The sequence below is a fragment of the Schistocerca americana genome, chromosome 2 (genome assembly GCF_021461395.2).
Source record: "Schistocerca americana isolate TAMUIC-IGC-003095 chromosome 2, iqSchAmer2.1, whole genome shotgun sequence".
Lineage (NCBI taxonomy): Eukaryota > Metazoa > Arthropoda > Insecta > Orthoptera > Acrididae > Schistocerca > Schistocerca americana.
This window is the reverse complement of record NC_060120.1, coordinates 298,240,894-298,260,330: the sequence shown is the minus strand read 5'-3', so window position 1 is coordinate 298,260,330 and position 19,437 is coordinate 298,240,894. Positions and strand designations below refer to the sequence as shown.

At 44.1% G+C, this 19,437-nt stretch overlaps 1 protein-coding gene across 3 annotated transcripts in view; it reads right to left on the bottom strand.

The window, feature by feature from the left end:
* Nucleotides 1–19,437, bottom strand: part of LOC124593102 (sodium-independent sulfate anion transporter-like) — a 239,507-nt gene that overhangs the window by 48,980 nt on the left and 171,090 nt on the right. For all 3 annotated transcript variants that reach the window (XM_047131899.1, XM_047131900.1, XM_047131898.1), the window contains exon 4: nt 11,085–11,305. In XM_047131899.1, the coding sequence (XP_046987855.1) occupies nt 11,085–11,305 (221 nt within the window). The remainder of the gene's footprint in view (nt 1–11,084; nt 11,306–19,437) is intronic.

Genomic DNA, 19,437 nt, shown 5'->3' with positions numbered 1-19,437 from the left:
AATACGGCTGCACTAATTCCGCCGATGGATCAAGATGTTATCGAAACACTGAAAGCACATCACAGAAAGCGCCTACTGACTGATATCGTCAGCCAACATGACGCAGATATCACGGAAACATTTAACATCAAGGATGTCATTCTTTTAAATGTAGCCTTTGCGTGGCGTCAGTTCAAGTCTTTCGCTCCTCTGATAAAATCTTGGGAAAATATTTGGCCAGAAAACCCACTCTTTCCACAGAGAGACTACAGGAATAACGAATCTGCAAAGCATCCCAGATATACTCAATAATGTTAATGTCTGGGGGAGTTTTGTGGCAAGCGGAAATGTTTAAACCGAGAAGAGTGTACCTGGAGTCACGCTGTAGCAATTCTGGACGTGTGGGATGTCGCACTGCCCCGCTGGAACTGCCGAAGTCCATCGGAATGCACAATGCACGTGAGTGGATGCAAGTGATCAGACAGGATGCTTACGTACGTGTCACCTGTCAGAGTAGTACACAGACGTATCAGGGGTCCCATATCACTGCAACTGCACACACCTCACACCATTACAGAGTCTCTATCAGCTTGAACAGTCCCCTGCTAACATGCAAGGTCCATGGATTCATGAGGTTGTCTCCATACTACTATATTTCCATCCGCTCGATACAATTTGAAACGAGACTTGTCCGACCAAATGGTTCAAATGGCTCTGAGCACTATGGGACTTAACACCTGAGATCATCAGTCCCCTGGACTTAGAACTGCTTAAACCTGACTAACCTGAGGACACCACACACATCCAAGCCAGAGGCAGGATTTGAACCTGCGACTGTAGCAGCAGCGCGGTTCCGGACTGAAGCGCCTAGAACCGCTCGGCCACAACGGCCGGCCTCGTCCGACCAGGCAGCCTGTTTCCAGTCATCGACAGTCCCATGTCAGCGTTGACAGGCCCAGGCGAGGCATAAAGGCATCAAACAACATGTAAAACACAGCTTTTGGTGTTTTTCGCATACCTATGTCATCAGATATAGATAGAAGATATGGGACCTTCTCATAGCCAAAATAATACCGAAGCTCTTCATTGTTTTTTTTTTTTTTTTTTTTTTTTTTTTGTGGAACGTGATTCTGCGAAAAATCGTTTGACTGTTGGTGGGGAAGACCTTTTCGTGTAGTGTGCTTATAGATGTGATACGTCTTAGATGTAAGACTATTTCTTCTTTGGAATTTCACAGTCTGGTGCTCGGCACCTATTCTCTCATAGTATTTGGCGTTAAATTGACCAATTCTGAGATGATGCACGTTTCATAACGACAAAACGAGTGTTTTTCGAAAAGTGTAGCTTTTCTATAGGAAAATTTAATCAAATACCAAAGTTTTGGTACTCAATAGATGCAGAATTTAATGTTATACATGTTTGATAGCTTCGAACTTTTCGATTATACGTTTAGTTTCTGAGAAATTTGAAAAAAGGTAAAAATCCGAAATTATTTTTTTTCTCAATCATGAATGAATCTACACTCAGAAATTGTGACTAACAAGGGGAGGCCGCCAATTGTGAAATTCAGATTCGATTGATACTGCGCATAATAAAAGCTCATGGCCAGAGGTGTAATGTGGCAAAGCACCAAGATGCACTTCTCAGCCGTTGTCGAGAAAATCGACAGTTAAAAGAAACCGTTGCGGTGAAAAACTCTCAACGATTCATTATTTTCTACAGCGTCGTGGCGCAGCGGTAAGCGCTCGGGTTTGTAATCGGAAGGTCGCCGGATCGAATCTCACGCCATGCAACCTTTTTTTTTAGTATTTGTTTTTTGTAATTCAAATGTGTATATATATTTTTTAGAATTTGTTTTTTGTAATTCAAATATATATATATATATATAATTGCCGGCAATCAGTTGCAACAATTATGCATATAATAAGTTGTTGAAAGTCGTTTGTCGTGGAAAAACTGGCGACTTCGAACATCATTATGTTCTCTACAAACAAAGTTGTATTTCACAAATGTTATTAATTGTCTTCATAATGTTAACCACGTATAGTTAACGGAAGACGTAGAGACGATATTCCGAAACGAATACGTATAGCGTAAGTCCAACGTTCGAATTAGAATAGAGACCCCACGAACACAAATTTGCTGTGGCGGGTATGAAATATAAACTCCGTTACTCGCTCGTTACACTTGAAGGACAGATGTTGAATGGGCCGAAGCGAGCCGCCGCATAACAGCGTAGTTACCTGCTAACTTCGAAAGAAGGTAGATGCGGTCCCTAGCGCAACTTATAACATTGTCGAGAATCAGTGCGGACGGGAGAGCTTTGGTACACCCTGTTAAAAAAAACGGAAAAATGGAGGCGGTACAATTGGAGAGCGATGCGCCTTCACCAACATGCATAAGCAATTCATTGGTGCTTTGCCACATTACACCTCTGGCCATGAGCTTTTATTATGCGCAGTATGAATCGAATCTGAATTTCACAATTGGCGGCCTCCCCTTGTAAGTCAGATCATTCATAGGAGAGGCCAACTTGAGTGATTAAAACAGTTTCCAGAACTCCAGTAATTTTTGGAAAGCAGACTTCTTAATTTCCTTTGCAAATATATGATTATTACACTTCAAGTCTCCCCAGACGGCCACTCACAGATATTATAGGGTTGTTTCCGTGTTCAATCAAATAACGCAACCAAACAATTACAGGTCTTTTCGTCTGTTTCTGCGTAATACGTTGCACTTATTTAGGTTATTGTGAACTGACAGTCCCAGCATCAAGCGCAAATTCTCTGCAGGTCTTCCTAAGTTTCGTGGCAATTGTCTGGAGCTGGAACTTTCATCTACACAAACCCATCAACCACAAATAGCCTCATCGAGCTCTCGACAGTATCCACCAGATCATTTAAATACATAAGCCCTCTAACACTTCCCTGGGGTATTCCCGAAGTTACTTTTACATCTGACGATTTCATTCCGTTAAGAACAAAATACAAAGCTTGTTCAAAAAAATCCAGAACTTCGCCCACAAAATTTTGCTACGCTTAATTTTTACTTAATATGCATGATCTCCTTCGAAATACTCTTTTCCGTTCCCAACGCCGTTTCCACTACCGGAAGCAGTCTTGTTGCGCCGGCCGGAGTGGCCGTGCGGTTCTAGCCGCTACAGTCTGGAGCCGAGCGACCGCTCCGGTCGCAGGTTCGAATCCTGCCTCGGGCATGGATGTGTGTGATGTCTTTATGTTAGTTAGGTTTAAGTAGTTGTAAGTTCTAGGCGACTGATGACCTCACAACTAAAGTCGCATAGTGCTCAGAGCCAGAACCAGCCAGTCTTGTTGCGCCTCTTCCTGGATCGCGCTAAGCACCGTCTGCGAATTTTCTTTCATCTCGTCTATCGTTGCAAATCTTCCTCCTTTCAAGATCTGGAGAGTACGGAGGATGAGGCAGCACAGAGATCTCGTTTTTTGTGCAGCAGTCACGCACCAACAGGGATGAATGTGTGGGTGCGTTATTGTGATGGAAGAGCCATGAATTGTCTCGGCACATTTCAGGCCGCTCTCAGATTTTCTCGCAGGCGTCGTAACATACACTCCTGGAAATAGAAAAAAGAACACATTGACACCGGTGTGTCAGACCCACCATACTTGCTCCGGACACTGCGAGAGGGCTGTACAAGCAATGATCACACGCACGGCACAGCGGACACACCAGGAACCGCGGTGTTGGCCGTCGAATGGCGCTAGCTGCGCAGCAGTTGTGCACCGCCGCCGTCAGTGTCAGCCAGTTTGCCGTGGCATACGGAGCTCCATCGCAGTCTTTAACACTGGTAGCATGCCGCGACAGCGTGGACGTGAACCGTATGTGCAGTTGACGGACTTTGAGCGAGGGCGTATAGTGGGCATGCGGGAGGCCGGGTGGACGTACCGCCGAATTGCTCAACACGTGGGGCGTGAGGTCTCCACAGTACATCGATGTTGTCGCCAGTGGTCGGCGGAAGGTGCACGTGCCCGTCGACCTGGGACCGGACCGCAGCAACGCACGGATGCACGCCAAGACCGTAGGATCCTACGCAGTGCCGTAGGGGACCGCACCGCCACTTCCCAGCAAATTAGGGACACTGTTGCTCCTGGGGTATCGGCGAGGACCATTCGCAACCGTCTCCATGAAGCTGGGCTACGGTCCCGCACACCGTTAGGCCGTCTTCCGCTCACGCCCCAACATCGTGCAGCCCGCCTCCAGTGGTGTCGCGACAGGCGTGAATGGAGGGACGAATGGAGACGTGTCGTCTTCAGCGATGAGAGTCGCTTCTGCCTTGGTGCCAATGATGGTCGTATGCGTGTTTGGCGCCGTGCAGGTGAGCGCCACAATCAGGACTGCATACGACCGAGGCACACAGGGCCAACACCCGGCATCATGGTGTGGGGAGCGATCTCCTACACTGGCCGTACACCACTGGTGATCGTCGAGGGGACACTGAATAGTGCACGGTACATCCAAACCGTCATCGAACCCATCGTTCTACCATTCCTAGACCGGCAAGGGAACTTTCTGTTCCAACAGGACAATGCACGTCCGCATGTATTCCGTGCCACCCAACGTGCTCTAGAAGGTGTAAGTCAACTACCCTGGCCAGCAAGATCTCCGGATCTGTCCCCCATTGAGCATGTTTGGGACTGGATGAAGCGTCGTCTCACGCGGTCTGCACGTCCAGCACGAACGCTGGTCCAACTGAGGCGCCAGGTGGAAATGGCATGGCAAGCCGTTCCACAGGACTACATCCAGCATCTCTACGATCGTCTCCATGGGAGAATAGCAGCCTGCATTGCTGCGAAAGGTGGATATACACTGTACTAGTGCCGTCATTGTGCCTGCTCTGTTGCCTGTGTCTATGTGCCTGTGGTTCTGTCAGTGTGATCATGTGATGTATCTGACCCCAGCAATGTGTCAATCAAGTTTCCCCTTCCTGGGACAATGAATTCACGGTGTTCTTATTTCAATTTCCAGGAGTGTAGTACCATCGATTAATAGTTTGTCCATGTCGCACGAATTCGTGAAGAACTAATCCATCGAAGCGAAAGAAAACTGTCAGCATAGCTTTGGCATTTGAGTTGCCCTGACGAGCTTTTTGGGATTGGACAACCTTTCCCGATTGGTCTCAACATCAGAATGGTAGACCCACGTCTCATCACCAGTTATGATTCTCCTAAGGAACATCCCTTTCTCATTTGCGTGATCCAAAAGCTCTTCACAGATTGCGAGGCGGAGATCTTTTTTGACTTATTCATGAGCCGTGGGACGATATTTGTGGCAACACGATACATTCCAAGATGCTGTGTCAGTATTTCGTGGCATGATCCAACTGAAATGTTACATTCTTTTGCAGTCTCTCGGACAGTCAGTCTTCATTTGGCACGAACAATTTCGTTTACGTTCCTGACGTTAGCGTCGTCGGTAGACTTCGAAGGGAGTCATTTGTAACTTCCTTCCGGCCATTTTTAAACCGTGTGAACCATTCATAACACCGAATAGAGCTTAAGTACTTATCACCGTAGGCTTCCTGCATCATTTGTGTGTCTCTCACTAAAGATTTTCTTGACTTTCACGGAAAATTTAATGCAGACGCGTTGCTCCTCTAACTCTGCCATCTCGAAATTCGCAAACTGTGCGACACAATGTTCTACTCCATACAGAACTGAACAATAACTAAAAAACATACAACAATGAAACTTCCGGCAGTTACACATTTATCACAGGCGTGTGCAGGGATGCCAACCGCATTTCGCTCCAACACACCACTGGCGCGAAATTACGAACGTTCCGGAATTTTTTATTGTATCAATTAGAAGCCCTGAATTCAGTCACAAAGCTGATTCGATATTCCGTAAGTTCGTACTCTGTTCGACAGTGTGCGGAACTGTATCGAATACCTAATGCCTTGCAGGGAGACGGCATCAGTCCGGGTGCAGTTACCTGTGGTTCTCTCAATTTCATGGTCGAACACAGCGAGCTAAATTTCATAAGATCCCTTCTTGCGAAATTCATTGATGCCCATTGAGAATGTTTTCGTTTACCAAAAAAGGTCATAAGCCGTGTTTAAGACTTCTACAACATATAGTATCAGCAAAATAGGCCTATACTTACGAGTGGGACTCAATACGTAATGCAACATACTTTTTTTGAAAGCAGGTTGGTTTTACTCGGTTTTCCAATACACCGCATTATTCCCCACCCTCTGGCTACAAAACGACATTTTTCAACAAAATGTACGTTCAACGCGACGCCCTTACGACACCTTACTGGGAGGGCCTGTATACCTGCATGATACCACTCTACTAGTCGACGTCGGAGGCAACCTCTTGTTGCATCAATAACCCCCCCTTCGTCCACGTACTAGTTCCTGCGAAGTGCATTCTTTATAGGGCCAGACACATAGAAGCCTGAAGGTGAGAGATCCAGGCTGTCGGCCGGCCGGTGTGGCCGTGCGGTTCTAAGCGCGTCAGTTTGGAACCGCGTGACCGCTACGGTCGCAGGTTCGAATCCTGCCTCGGGCATGGATGTGTGTGATGTCCTTAGGTTAGTTAGGTTTAAGTAGTTCTAAGTTCTAGGGGACTGATGACCTCAGTAGTTAAGTCCCATAGTGCTCAGAGCCATTTTTGAACCAGGCTGTCGGGCGGATGAGGAAGGACAGCCAAACGAAGTTTTGTGAGCTCCCGTCAGGGGTGCAGACTTGTGTGATTCCTTTGTCACGGAGAAGTTCGTCTGGATGCAGGAAGATCTGCAGCGGATAGGCACTTGGTGCAGGGAGTGGCAACTGACCCTTAACATAGACAAATGTAATGTATTGCGAATACATAGAAAGAAGGATCCTTTATTGTATGATTATACGATAGCGGAACAAACACTGGTAGCAGTTACTTCTGTAAAATATCTGGGAGTATGCGTGCGGAACGATTTGAAGTAGAATGATCATATAAAATTAATTGTTGGTAAGGCGGGTACCAGGTTGAGATTCATTGGGAGAGTCCTTAGAAAATGTAGTCCATCAACAAAGGAGGTGGCTTACAAAACACTCGTTCGACCTATACTTGAGTATTGCTAATCAGTGTGGGATCCGTACCAGATCGGTCTGACGGAGGAGATAGAGAAGATCCAAAGAAGAGCGGCGCCTTTCGTCACAGGGTTATTTGGTAACCGTGATAGCGTTACGGAGATGTTTAGCAAACTCAAGTGGCAGACTCTGCAAGAGAGGCGCTCTGCATCGCGGTGTAGCTTGCTCGCCAGGTTTCGAGAGGGTGCGTTTCCGGATGAGGTATCGAATATATTGCTTCCCCCTACTTATACCTCCCGAGGAGATCACGAATGTAAAATTAGAGAGATTAGAGCGCGTACGGAGGCTTTCAGACAGTCGTTCTTCCCGCGAACCATACGCGACTGGAACAGGAAAGGGAGGTAATGACAGTGGCACGTAAAGTGCCCTCCGCCACACACCGTTGGGTGGCTTGCGGAGTATAAATGTAGATGTAGATGTAGAGTTTCGTGGCGACGAACACGCTTAAGTAGTTTCTTCAAATTCCCGAGAGTAACACAATACATTTCAGATTTGATCGTTGCATCATGTGGGAGGACATTGAACAGAATAACCCACTCATAGTCCGAGAAGGCCGTCGCCATGACTTCACCGGCCGACGGTGATGCTTTGAACTTTTTGTTCGGACTGCCGTTTTGTTTCTAGTTCAAGGTGAACTCACGTTTAATCACCTATGACACTGCTCGACAAACAGTTGTCACGATCAGCTTTGTAACGCGCAAAAAATTCTGCAGACATGGTCCTTAGTTGCTATTGGTCTCATGTTAGGAGGCGAGGAAGCAAGCAGGCACTCACCTCTGAGTACACCAACTTGTGAGCGAGGGTGTCTGCACTACCAACAGAGACGTCCAGTTGGGCAGTGAGGTGTTTGATTGTGATCTATTGATCACTTCGAATGAGAGTGTCCTCATATTCCAACGTTGCAGGACTCACAATTGTGTGCGACCGACCGGAACGCGGGAGGTTGGACAGGTTTTGTGCAAGCTTGCGATGACCGAAGGCGTCTCGCCCAACGACTCAACGTGCTTTTGTTCACCGTCAGGTCTCCGTAAACATTCTGCAAGCGCCTATGAATGCCTGCGATGCTCTGGTTTTCCGCCAAAATAAACTCAATGACAGCCGCGCGGGATTAGCCGAGCGGTCTGAGGCGCTGCAGTCATGGACTGTGCGGCAGGTCCCGGTGGAGGTTCGAGTCCTCCCTCGGGCGTGGGTGTGTGTGTGTTTGTCCTTAGGATAATTTAGGTTAAGTAGTGTGTAAGCTTAGGGCAGATGACCTTAGCAGTTAAGTCCAATAAGATTTCACACACATTTGAACATTTTTGAAACTCAATGGCAGCTCTATTCCTGGAACGCTCCTCCGTTACAGTCGCCATTTTGAAGGCTACAAATAACTTCGCCACCAGTCGGAACAACATGTAACTGAAGGCGTTGAAGCAGGAATGTTCCACGATATCCCACAACAAATTCAGCATTTTTTTAACAAAAATTAACCCAGGAAAAATGTGTAGCATTACTTACAGAACGCACCTCGTATGTCTGATGCAGGACCCAATCGGCACAACCTCGTGCTTGGTGCACCAAGCTGAGAGGGACGTCAAAGTGCAGGATTCGTACACAGTGAGCATCACAGTTAGTAGCGAAAACTGATATGGTTGAAAATGTACGAGATGAAACGAAGGGGAGGGGGGGGGGGGGGGGGGGTGCGCTAAATGATAAGTCGCTTGTATGGACAAATGCTCTTCAAGCGGTCATGGTCTGATGAAACATCCTTCAAAACGGCAACGACCCGCATATTTCGTAACTAACTGGAATCTCCCGTTGTTCCAGCGATCTACAGCTACAAGCGAGCCAGTTGTTCTACAAACTGTGTATAGAATCGTATAGATCTCGCATCAGATCCAGTTGCCTTTCGTCTATTGAGCGATTTCAGTAGATTTTCAAGTCTGCCACTTATCTCAGTACCGCATCTTCCATTTCGGCGTTCAGACGATGATTGTGAGGAGGAATCGATTTTGGTTCTTCCGTAACGGAAGAACTTCGAACGACTGAACCCAGTATTTCGACCTTCTGTCTTTCATTATGCGAGTCGCTCACTTGCTTAGTATTTTGTAACTATCGGCTGTGGTATTTATGTAGCGTCAAAACAGTCCTAACATTGTGTATTTGTTATACGAAATCCGTAGCTGTTAAGCATATTATTCATATAATATGCAATATACATTTTGTGTATTTCGAAGAAAGCATTTTATAACCTCATTACAGAAATATGCCGATGGAGAAGCAATTGAAGTAACGTTAACTGTTAGATCTAGAACGAAAAAAAAAGAGTTGCCACTACTAATGTAAATCATTGATTGATAGCAATGTTCTGTGATCGCACTAGTCTTTTATAGCCCATCAGACATTAAACAGACTAAGTATAACAATATTTTCGGCAGTTCGTGGTTTACTGTCTTCACCATATCAGAACACGGATCCAATGGCCATTCATAATTTAACTTCCGCTCAGACTGTCATACATTCACAACAGTTGCCATTATAGAAAAGAAAAAATATTAATATTTTTGTGGTTATCCACAGTTTCGGCCAATGTTCGAAGTGGTAGTCAAGGTAAGAAATCAGTAAGTATTTTGACCCCTTTTGCCACATAGATTTACAAAATTACTATCGACTACAAATAACGTCCACATCACTAACGTGAAAGACTACTGTCCCCAACAGTAATCACAATTCCGTCACTACAGTACGGGTAAAACCTTTTCAGACGGTAGTTCATTCATTCATCGTGTTATGTAAATCCCACCACGGGAGCCTTCACGGATGTGGAAAGAATCAAGGCATAAACTAACAAAAGAGAAGCTACTCTGAGAAAAATTTGTATACTATATCTACAATAAACTAGTAATATGCTGCTTAATATTATTTGCGCTTATGCCATTTAAAAGTAACCTAGTGAATTAATCGAAACGCTATTCTTTTAGAAAAGATGCTACTTCCTCAGTTGTATTACATACGTGCTTTTCAGCTCCTACTGGTAGCAAAACGTTTCACATGAATACATTTCCATTTTTTTAAAGTAAGAGTTCCCTATCAGATTAAAACTGTGTGTCGGACCGAGACTCGAACTCGGGACCATTACCTTTCGCGGTCAAATTCTCTACCAACTGAGCTGCCCAAGCACGACTCACACCCCGTCCTCACAGCTTTACTTCTGCCAGTACCTCGTCTCCTACCTTCCAAACTTTACAGAAGCTCTACTGCGAAACTTCAGAACTAGCACTCCTGAAAGAAAGGATATTGCGGAGACTTGGCTTAGCCACAGCCTGGGGTATGTTTCCAGAATGAGATTTTCACTCTGCAGCGGAATGTGCGCTGATATCAAACTTCCTGCCAGATTAAAACTGTGGGCCGGACCGAGACTCGAACTCGGGACCTTTGCCTTTCGCGGGAGAGCAGAAGAGCTTCTGTAAAGTTTGGAAGGTAGGAGACGAGGTACTGGCAGAAGTAAAGCTGTGAGGACGGGGCGTGAGTTGTGCTTGGGTAGCTCAGTTGGTAGAGCACTAGCCCGCGAAAGGCAAAGGTCCCGAGTTTGAGTCTCGGTCCGGCACACAGTTTTAATCTGCCAGGAAGTTTCATATCAGCGCACATTCCGCTGCAGAGTGAAAATCTCATTCTCCAGGAGTTCCCTACATCGTTAATAACAGAGGATGGTTTGCAGTACACTGCTACTCTTCATTCAGCCTTAGAGTAAACATTGCTGCTTGCCATCCAGCTAGGAGGAATTATAAATTCTTGAATCCAGAGAATCAGATAAATTCTAGGTGTGGCACTGGAGGAATGTTTTTAATTTCGTTTTGAAGTTCGATCACGAATTTCGTGCTAAACGGATTTCCAGCAAAACATCCACTACTCTTGCTATCAAGATATTTGTATGGAAGTAGCAGAAAGTACTATCAGCACACCTAGGGTACAACGTCAATAGATTTAAAAAATAAATAATCAGATACAAATTTAAATATCTCACCTGTAGAAAGACTAGTACGATTATGGTTGATACGCCGAGTACAACGTCCCACAGCTGAGTCTGCTCAATGTTGTTGACAACATTTATCCACGACTCAAGAAAGCTATCAGATTTTCCTCCAATACCCAGGAGGCCTTTCAGCTGAGACGAAGCTATGTTGAGAGCAGCAGCCGATGTAAAGGCTGAAGTTACTGGTACGGATATGAAGTCCACAAGGAAGCCTGCATAGAAATTTAAACAACGATTAAAGCAAGCAAACTGTTAACGCTTGCAAAATTTAGAGCAACTGACAGCTGAAACTTCGTAACGTCTGGTTAAAATTTAGAACAACTGACAGCTGAAACTTCGTAACGTCTGGTTATAGTTTGTTTGTAAAATGTAAATAGTAACGTAATTATCAATTCATAGACACTATATTCCTTACAGTTATACCGTACTTCAATTTCATTCATGTTGGTTCGCTATTTTTAATTCAGTAGAAGTTACAGTACTTTGACTTTTGTCGAATACATAGAGACTTTTGTCGAATACATAGACTTACGGTTGTCAAAACAATATGAAAGAAAACCCAACCACTGCTACGTCACTGATCTGAGTCACTTCCTCTAAAGAAGTCGTAACATCTACCGAATTGTGACATTAGTTGGATCTCCCTAGAATAATCTACTCAGATCCAAGTGCGAACAGTAGCATAACTTGTCTACTAGAACCATTCAGCAAATGTAGCTGAGTGACAGCCTACTTCACGGAATTTTTGTTGACGAACTGATACGGCCATGTGTGTTCGTGGGTTTCTCTGGAGAATATGTTGCTTGAAAGTCTCTCAGGCATGCAGCATTACAGATTGATCGCAGTGACGGACAGTGATCGTGTGCTGATGTGCTACAGCACATTGTGAATATTGTACTAAAAGTATGCCATTTCTCTTCAAATGAGAGCCAGAAACCGCTCTAAAATTATACCAATTCTCTTCGAATTCATACTGATGTGCAAAGAAACGGAAGGAAACATGATTTGTAGTGCTCCATCTACGGTAACTAGAAACTAGTGTCGAGTGCTGAAATGATGGTCAGTCATGTTACGATCGGCTCAGAGAAGGGACACAGTTGTAGTCTGTGCATGCTCTGATGTGGCGTCATTCCTGCTGGCGCAGAGGGTGCTATGTTGCTCGCAGCATCAGGTCAGTACGTTGTAGGATTTTAGAGGAGCAGCCGTTATAATCAGTGCCAGTTTGTCAGGTCGGGTTCAGTTCCGGCTACTAGTATTTTTTTTAATTGTTATTCCTCGCAGTGTTAAACAGATAATAATAAAATTTAACCGCACGAGTGGTACAGATGTGCTGTCCACGTTGTTGTCGCTGTGCTGCTCGAACAGTGCTGCTACCTGTGCTGAGAGACGGAGTTCCTGCCACAGTTAAATACTTATCATCCGATTTTAAGAAAACTATTTGGTGAAAAAAATTGGTTTTTGCACATCTCACAGATTGACATCATCACTGGATAAGGATATGAATTTATTTTCGTTATTAGTCGTAGTTGCTGTGCTGCTAAAAATTAAATTTCACGAAATTTTAGACAGCCTGCACAAGTAAAAGTGCATTGCTTAAAATAAGCGTACTGTTGATTTTAGCCCATACATTGCGGTATATGAAATGTAGGCAAGGTATCGAAATTTTATTTAAAATTTAGCGCAGAGCGGTACCACATTTCGCTCTCGAGTTATTGGTATTTATATTAGAAGACCCCACGTTCCCTCTGATCATATCATCATCACCCTCCATATGTTCATATTCTCCACATATTCTATCTGTTCATTCCCTCCTGTCCCCCATCTCTGGCTACGCATCCCCTCCTGCCCCATCCCCCCCCCTCTCTCTCTCTCTCTCTCTCTCTCTGTACCTTGTCCTCCTCCTCCTCCTCCTCCCTCTCCCTTTCTGTACATACCCTTCCTGCCCCCTCTCCACATAGCCGTACCCTCCTGCACCCCCTTCTCCCTATCCACCCCCTTTCTCCGCCCGTTTCTTTTAGTTTACACCCCCCCCCCCCCCCCCCCCCCGCCTCTATCTATCTATCACAACCTTTCCCTAAGCATGCCCATCCGGAAGTGTAGCCCCTGCAAAAGAGGTCGCTCAAGCAAGTTGGTACTACTCCCACAACACACCTCTCATGTAGCACAGTCTATATGGCAGTAGCTTAGAAACCCTTTTCTTTCCTTGATGTGTAAGCTGCCATCGTTATTTACTAACGTCCCAGTATCAGATACAATGGAGATCATAAGAGAATGTTGCTCCAGATGTTTGTGACTTAATTGAATTATATCTTCGCTCGAGCTATTTGAAGTACAATGGTGAATTCTATGAACAGGCTGACGGCCTTGCTATGGGTTCACCCATTTCGCCATTTGCAGCTGACGTTTTTATGGAACATTTTCAGCAACAGGCAATAAGTAGTGCTCCTTCGAAGCCTTCTTGCTGGCTCCGCTACGTGGACGTTACATTTGTTATATGGCCACACGGCGAAGAAGAACTTCATGCGTTCCACAATTTCTTAAATGGAGTTCACCCCAAATTAAAATTCACCTTGGAGGTTGAGAGTGAGGTCGGTCTCCCGTTCCTAGATGTGTTGGTATACAGAAGATCTGGTAACACTCTAGGTCATAGAGTCTACAGAAAGCCGACTAACACAAACAGGTATTTAGATGCCACTTCGCACCACCACCCAGCCCAGAAGCAAGCAGTACTCAACACTCTGTCTTTACGTGCCTTCCGTATCAGCGATGACGACAACTTAGAATTGGAGTTGAATTTTTTAAAGGGGACATTGGAGGCAAATGGGTATGATAGTTATTCGATCGACAGGGCTTTTAGGCGGAAAGTTTATACCGCTAACAAGAATGACGAGGAACCGCCTTTTCACTCCGTCAGGTTACCGTTCGTTTCTGGGGTCTCTGATCGCATAAGCAGAATTTTAAGGAAAAATGGTATTCAGACATCTTTCTTTAGTCAAAACAAAATAAAATACTTTTTCCGACGGAAAACGGATGCACCTGATTACCTCCACAACGCAGGCGTCTATCAAGTATCATGTGGCTGCGACAAAGTGTATACAGGCGACATGGGAAGAACTGTTAAAGAACGCATTAAGGAACACGAACGGCACATGCGGCTAAATCAATGTGCAAAAGCGGCAGTAGCGGAACATCACGAGAACTGTGGCTCTGATATAGATTTTAATAACGTACGTGTACTGGCTAAAGAAACAAACTGAATAGAAGAACGATCCGAGAAGCGGTTGAAATTTCTAAGAATTCATCTAATTTCAATAGAGAGGACGGCTATAGGCTTCCGGCATCGTGGCTCCCCGCCATCAAGGAAGTAAATACGCGGCCGCGGTGTGTGAGCGGCATAAACAACGCGCTGCAAGTCACCTCGGCGGACAATAATACTTTGGGTAAACATTCCCCCTCTCTTGCTCTGTCCGTTTCGAATCTAGCCACTGATGACCACAATAGCGGTAGTAGGTATTTCAACCAATAACCCTTCTCCAGCACATGTGTGGAACAGTGCCTTTCTATCCAATGACGATGACCGCCAACGGTATCCACAGGAGATGAGCTACCAACGCCCCTTCTTCTGTATTAGCCTATGACTATGGCCCACCAATGGTAGCCACATGAATTTTAACCAATACTATCACTTCTCACGAACGCCAGAAAATTCCCCCTTAATAAGTGGACGCGACACTCGTATCTGACAGTGTTCTAGCAGCAATGGACACCAAAAGATCCTGAGGAAGATCCCAGCAGAGGGGTCGAAACGTCGAACATTTTAGAAGAAACATGACGCCGCCTAATATCCCAGAAGATTTTAACTTCACTGACAACGGCCACGAAAGCCTGCAGACTTACATATGTAGGCTTTCTCTCACAATTTTGCTCATATACATATTTGACACATATATAGTACATATCTCCTCCTCCCTGTCTCTTCATCCATCTCCTCTTCCCCTCCCTCTGCCCATCTCTTCGTTCCTTCCTCTTCCTCCCATTGTCTCTCTGTCAGTCTCATCCTTCCACTGCTATCTGCCCATACGCTCAGTAGCCTTCACATCATGTGTTTGAAAATCTTGCTTTGCCCCTGTTGGATAGGCTGCACTACACAATGGATTGATAAAGCAAACTGATATTATTCCCACACGACACACCTTTCATGCAGGACAGCCTATGCAGCAGAGGTTGTCAAACACGTTCTTTACCCACATCTCCACTCCTGTTTGAGCTAGGGGGTTATAAACACCCTAGTGCTGATACTGGTGAAGTTTGGTGTTTGTGTGCTAAACTTGACTGAAATTGATCCTGCAGCTTGGGAGGAGATCACAGACATACATACATACACATAGGCTGTTTATACATAGATAAAATTTAGATTTGAAATCTAAACTTTTCAATTAAGTCAACGGTGAACCTGAATCAGTCCAGGAAACCGATTTATCTGATTTTTAACATTTGAAGTCATAATTCAAGGCCACTGTTTTGATATATGTCAAAGTCACACCCACCCCATCACCTCCCCTCTCCTCACCCTCCCTTCTGCTTCCTGCCCCCTACCCAATGGTTGTAGGCTAACTGTATGACTTAAAAATGATGAGAAAACCTGAAAAGACACACGAGTTCATACATGTCCTCTCAAGCCTCTAGGCCATAGCATGACTAAAAAACGGCGGGGAAAAGCAAAAAAGAAAAACAGGTGGTCTGGGTGTTGCATCCTCTTGATGCCAGGCAGAATTAAAGGGAATAAGATGTGAAACAAATACACTACTGCTACAAAACTTGTCTCTGGGACAATTGGGTGGCGAATAAATGTCAGGTTTTAGCTGAGTTATCTTAATATAGTTTGTAACGCGAAAATGACATCAGACAAAATAACAACAGTTGACCAAATAATTCCAATTTCGTTTTCGCAATATACACTAGATTATTCTGGCCAATGGAATTTTCTGCAAATATGACCAGCTACCACTGCTATTTGCAATTTTGGAGCTGTTACAGTTTTGCCAATACATTAACGTATTTTTTATAAAAGAAACATCCACAGCAACCAGCGAACGCCATCACCATTACCACTTGGTGACTGGCTTTGGCACAGCTCGCCAAATATGCCGGACATTGCCGATAGCTACTGAGGGAGTCGGCGGGATAACAACATGTGTTCTGAGAATGAAGGTCCCCGCCATACCAGAACACCGATAATGAATGTCTGTCTCAACATGTCTGCTGTCTGCCAGGAAGCATGGTACAACATTCACGATGTGTGCACGTCTCTACATGCTGAGTCTTACATACTAATTTGTAGGTAATCTATTACTCACAGTGAATGATGCATTAGTAGGACATTCCAGCAACCCGCCATCCTTTTCCATAGCAGGACCTGTACAGCAATCATTTTTACATTTGCCGTAATATCTATTAGGAACCTTTACTCCCTGAAGGGATACACTACCTGATAATGTGCCCAAACACCTACTAATAGCCGGCCGGAGTGGCCGAGCGGTTCTAGGCGCTACAGTCTGGAACCGCGCGACCACTACGGTCGCAGGTTCGAATCCTGCCTCGGGCATGGATGTGTGTGATGTCTTTAGGTTAGTTAGGTTTAAGTAGTTCTAAGTTCTAGGGGACTTATGACCTCAGAAGTTAAGTCCCATAGTGCTCAGAGCCATTTAAACCATTTTTGAACCTACTAATAATGCTATCACAATCGTAACGATCAGAGATACAGTGTGTTTCTCATAAAATAGTCGTCAGGTGTTTCAGAATATTTCTAGAATTTATTACTGTAGGCAACCCAAATAAACAATGCTCATTGCACCTTTATTGCGACGGAAGGTATTTGATAGAGTGGCCCCACATTAGCCTAGTGCAATATTCGTTTGCAGTCATCTTGTGAGGCATATATGGAAGAAAGTAATATACTGCCTGCAAGACACTCCCATTTTTGCAACAGTAAACCTCTCTGTGGTACACAACAACTCTCTTGTAGCTTTTACCACTTGAGTCTGTCTAGCATCTACATAATGATACACGATGAAACGTGTCGTTCTTCGATCTTAACGACACAGCTGGAGTTATTAACAGAAGGCATAGCAGAGGAATACAAGCAACCATTATTGCACCACTCCTTCCGTGAAGAAGGAAGCAAGGAAGGATGCAAGATTAAGTTTTTTGGGATCGTGTCGGTGATGAGGCCAGTAGACTCAGAGCACAAGTTCGAATCTAACAGAAGGTAAGAAGTGAAAACTGTAATATCCTATTCAAATAAACCGTCTTGATGTTCGCCTTAAGCAACTTAACCACAGCGAAATGAAATTTAGCCATCGGAAGGAATATGATTTCGATTATGTACCCGAGTGATTTAACAACTATGCTAGATGACACCTACCTCTCACTCTCTCTTTCTCTGTCTGCCACAGAACGAATGTAATGGAGATAAACCGTAGTATATAATAGAACACAATGCAGAACCTCTTGTTTGTACAAACGCACATTTAGACATTAAAACACCGTATTTATATTCACTATACAGTAAATGCATCTTCAGCATCAGTTTTACTCATTTGAAATGCAATATGTTTATCATCATCAGCATGTCTCTTTCTGACCATCGTGGTGATCGGTGATTTATAATCACAGTAGTGACGTAACTACGTAGGCTTCTGTGGCAGGAGTAATGAAGACATATTCTTCTTGGTGTTGTACTGCATCTTAGTATAAAATACGTTGATAATAAACTTAAAACCAACGTTTCGACCGTATTACGACGGCCTTCCTCAGGGCAGTATTATGACGTGGTACAACACCCAGAAGAATTTTTATCATTGTAATCTCAAGAGTGTATGCTGACAATTATCCTACAAATGTTCTGCAGGAACTCCTTGACTTAATTTTATCTATTGTGTAAGACGTATGCATTGCCGGTGATGGGCGAGGCATGGCAGAATTTCTGACCAGAGAGTAGTATGTAGTTAGTTGTTGCTTGTCGCGAGTCTGCGCGTGTCCGCAGTAGTAGTCTGTCCGTAGTAGTCTTCAGTCCGCCCTAGTCCGTGCTAGTCTGCAGTAGTCGGCGCGTGCCTGCGCGTGTCGGCAGTCTGCTCTGGTCGGGACTCTGCAGGATGAGTATTGTTGTAGAAGGTGAAGAAGCAGCCTTGCGCATATCTAATAATGTCTGTTAATTGTCATTTAATTTGTTCCAAAAAATGCCTCAATAATTTTTATAATATAAAGTAATTTTTTTTTTTTTAAGAAAAGCATTCATTTCAATTTAAAGAATATTTCCAATGCATGATCATTCCTTCCAAGAATCAGAAAAAAATATACGCCAGCATTGCACGAAGCTGTGCCAAAAAATTTCTACATAAGAGCAGATATATATTCGCAGTTTTTATTGAGGTAAGAATTTTTCCTTTTTTTTTATTCAGAATACAGGGCCGAGGCGCAGCGCTGCTGTCGCCATAAAATTTACCAGGTTACTGAATTTTCTTTATTATTTCCGGGTTTAGGAATTGCATTTTGTGGTTACATTAAATGTGAATGAATTTCTGCACGGAGACTATAAATGGGAGCCAATTTTGTTCAGAGGTTACATTAAAATTAATTTTGTTCAGAGGTTACAATACTTTAAAAATTCATTTAATTATTATTTTTGCGGGGAGTATACGCTTGGTTCATGGTTCTTGGTTTCTCTTATAAATATTCCTGTGGCGAGGTTACTGGTTCATGGTTCATCATTTTAATTATTATATTTGTGTGCGGAGGTTACACTTGGCTCCATAATAATTATAATTATTTATATTTTTGTGGGGGGAGGTTACACTTGGCGACCTCCGGACCAGGATCGTATTTCTTTGTGAATCTTCTGAGAAGTAGTCATATATCTGCTCTTATTTCCTTAAATGTAGTTTGCATCTGGCGCAGCGCATTTACTAATTTGTCACTATTGCTTTCACAGATCATCGGCAATTTGTTGCTCTTTCTTGTAATTGTTTGTTGCATTTTTGCATTGCCCTTGTTTCATTTGTGCTTAATTCTGATTTGTGAAAAATGCCGCGAAAAACTGTTAACAGTACATCGCGATGTGCAATGAGCGAAATAGCCGACTCTAATAATTTGACCGATAATACTTGCGACACTCAGTGTAATGATGATAATCCTCCATGTACAGACAATCAGTGCCTACCGACCACTAGTAATGATTTTAATGCTAATGATGAGCAAATAAATTCAATTGTGTCCTTTGTTAATTTATCGATAATTGATGACGCGGCACGTTCTGTTACAATGAACGCTGCCCAGCTTGACACAC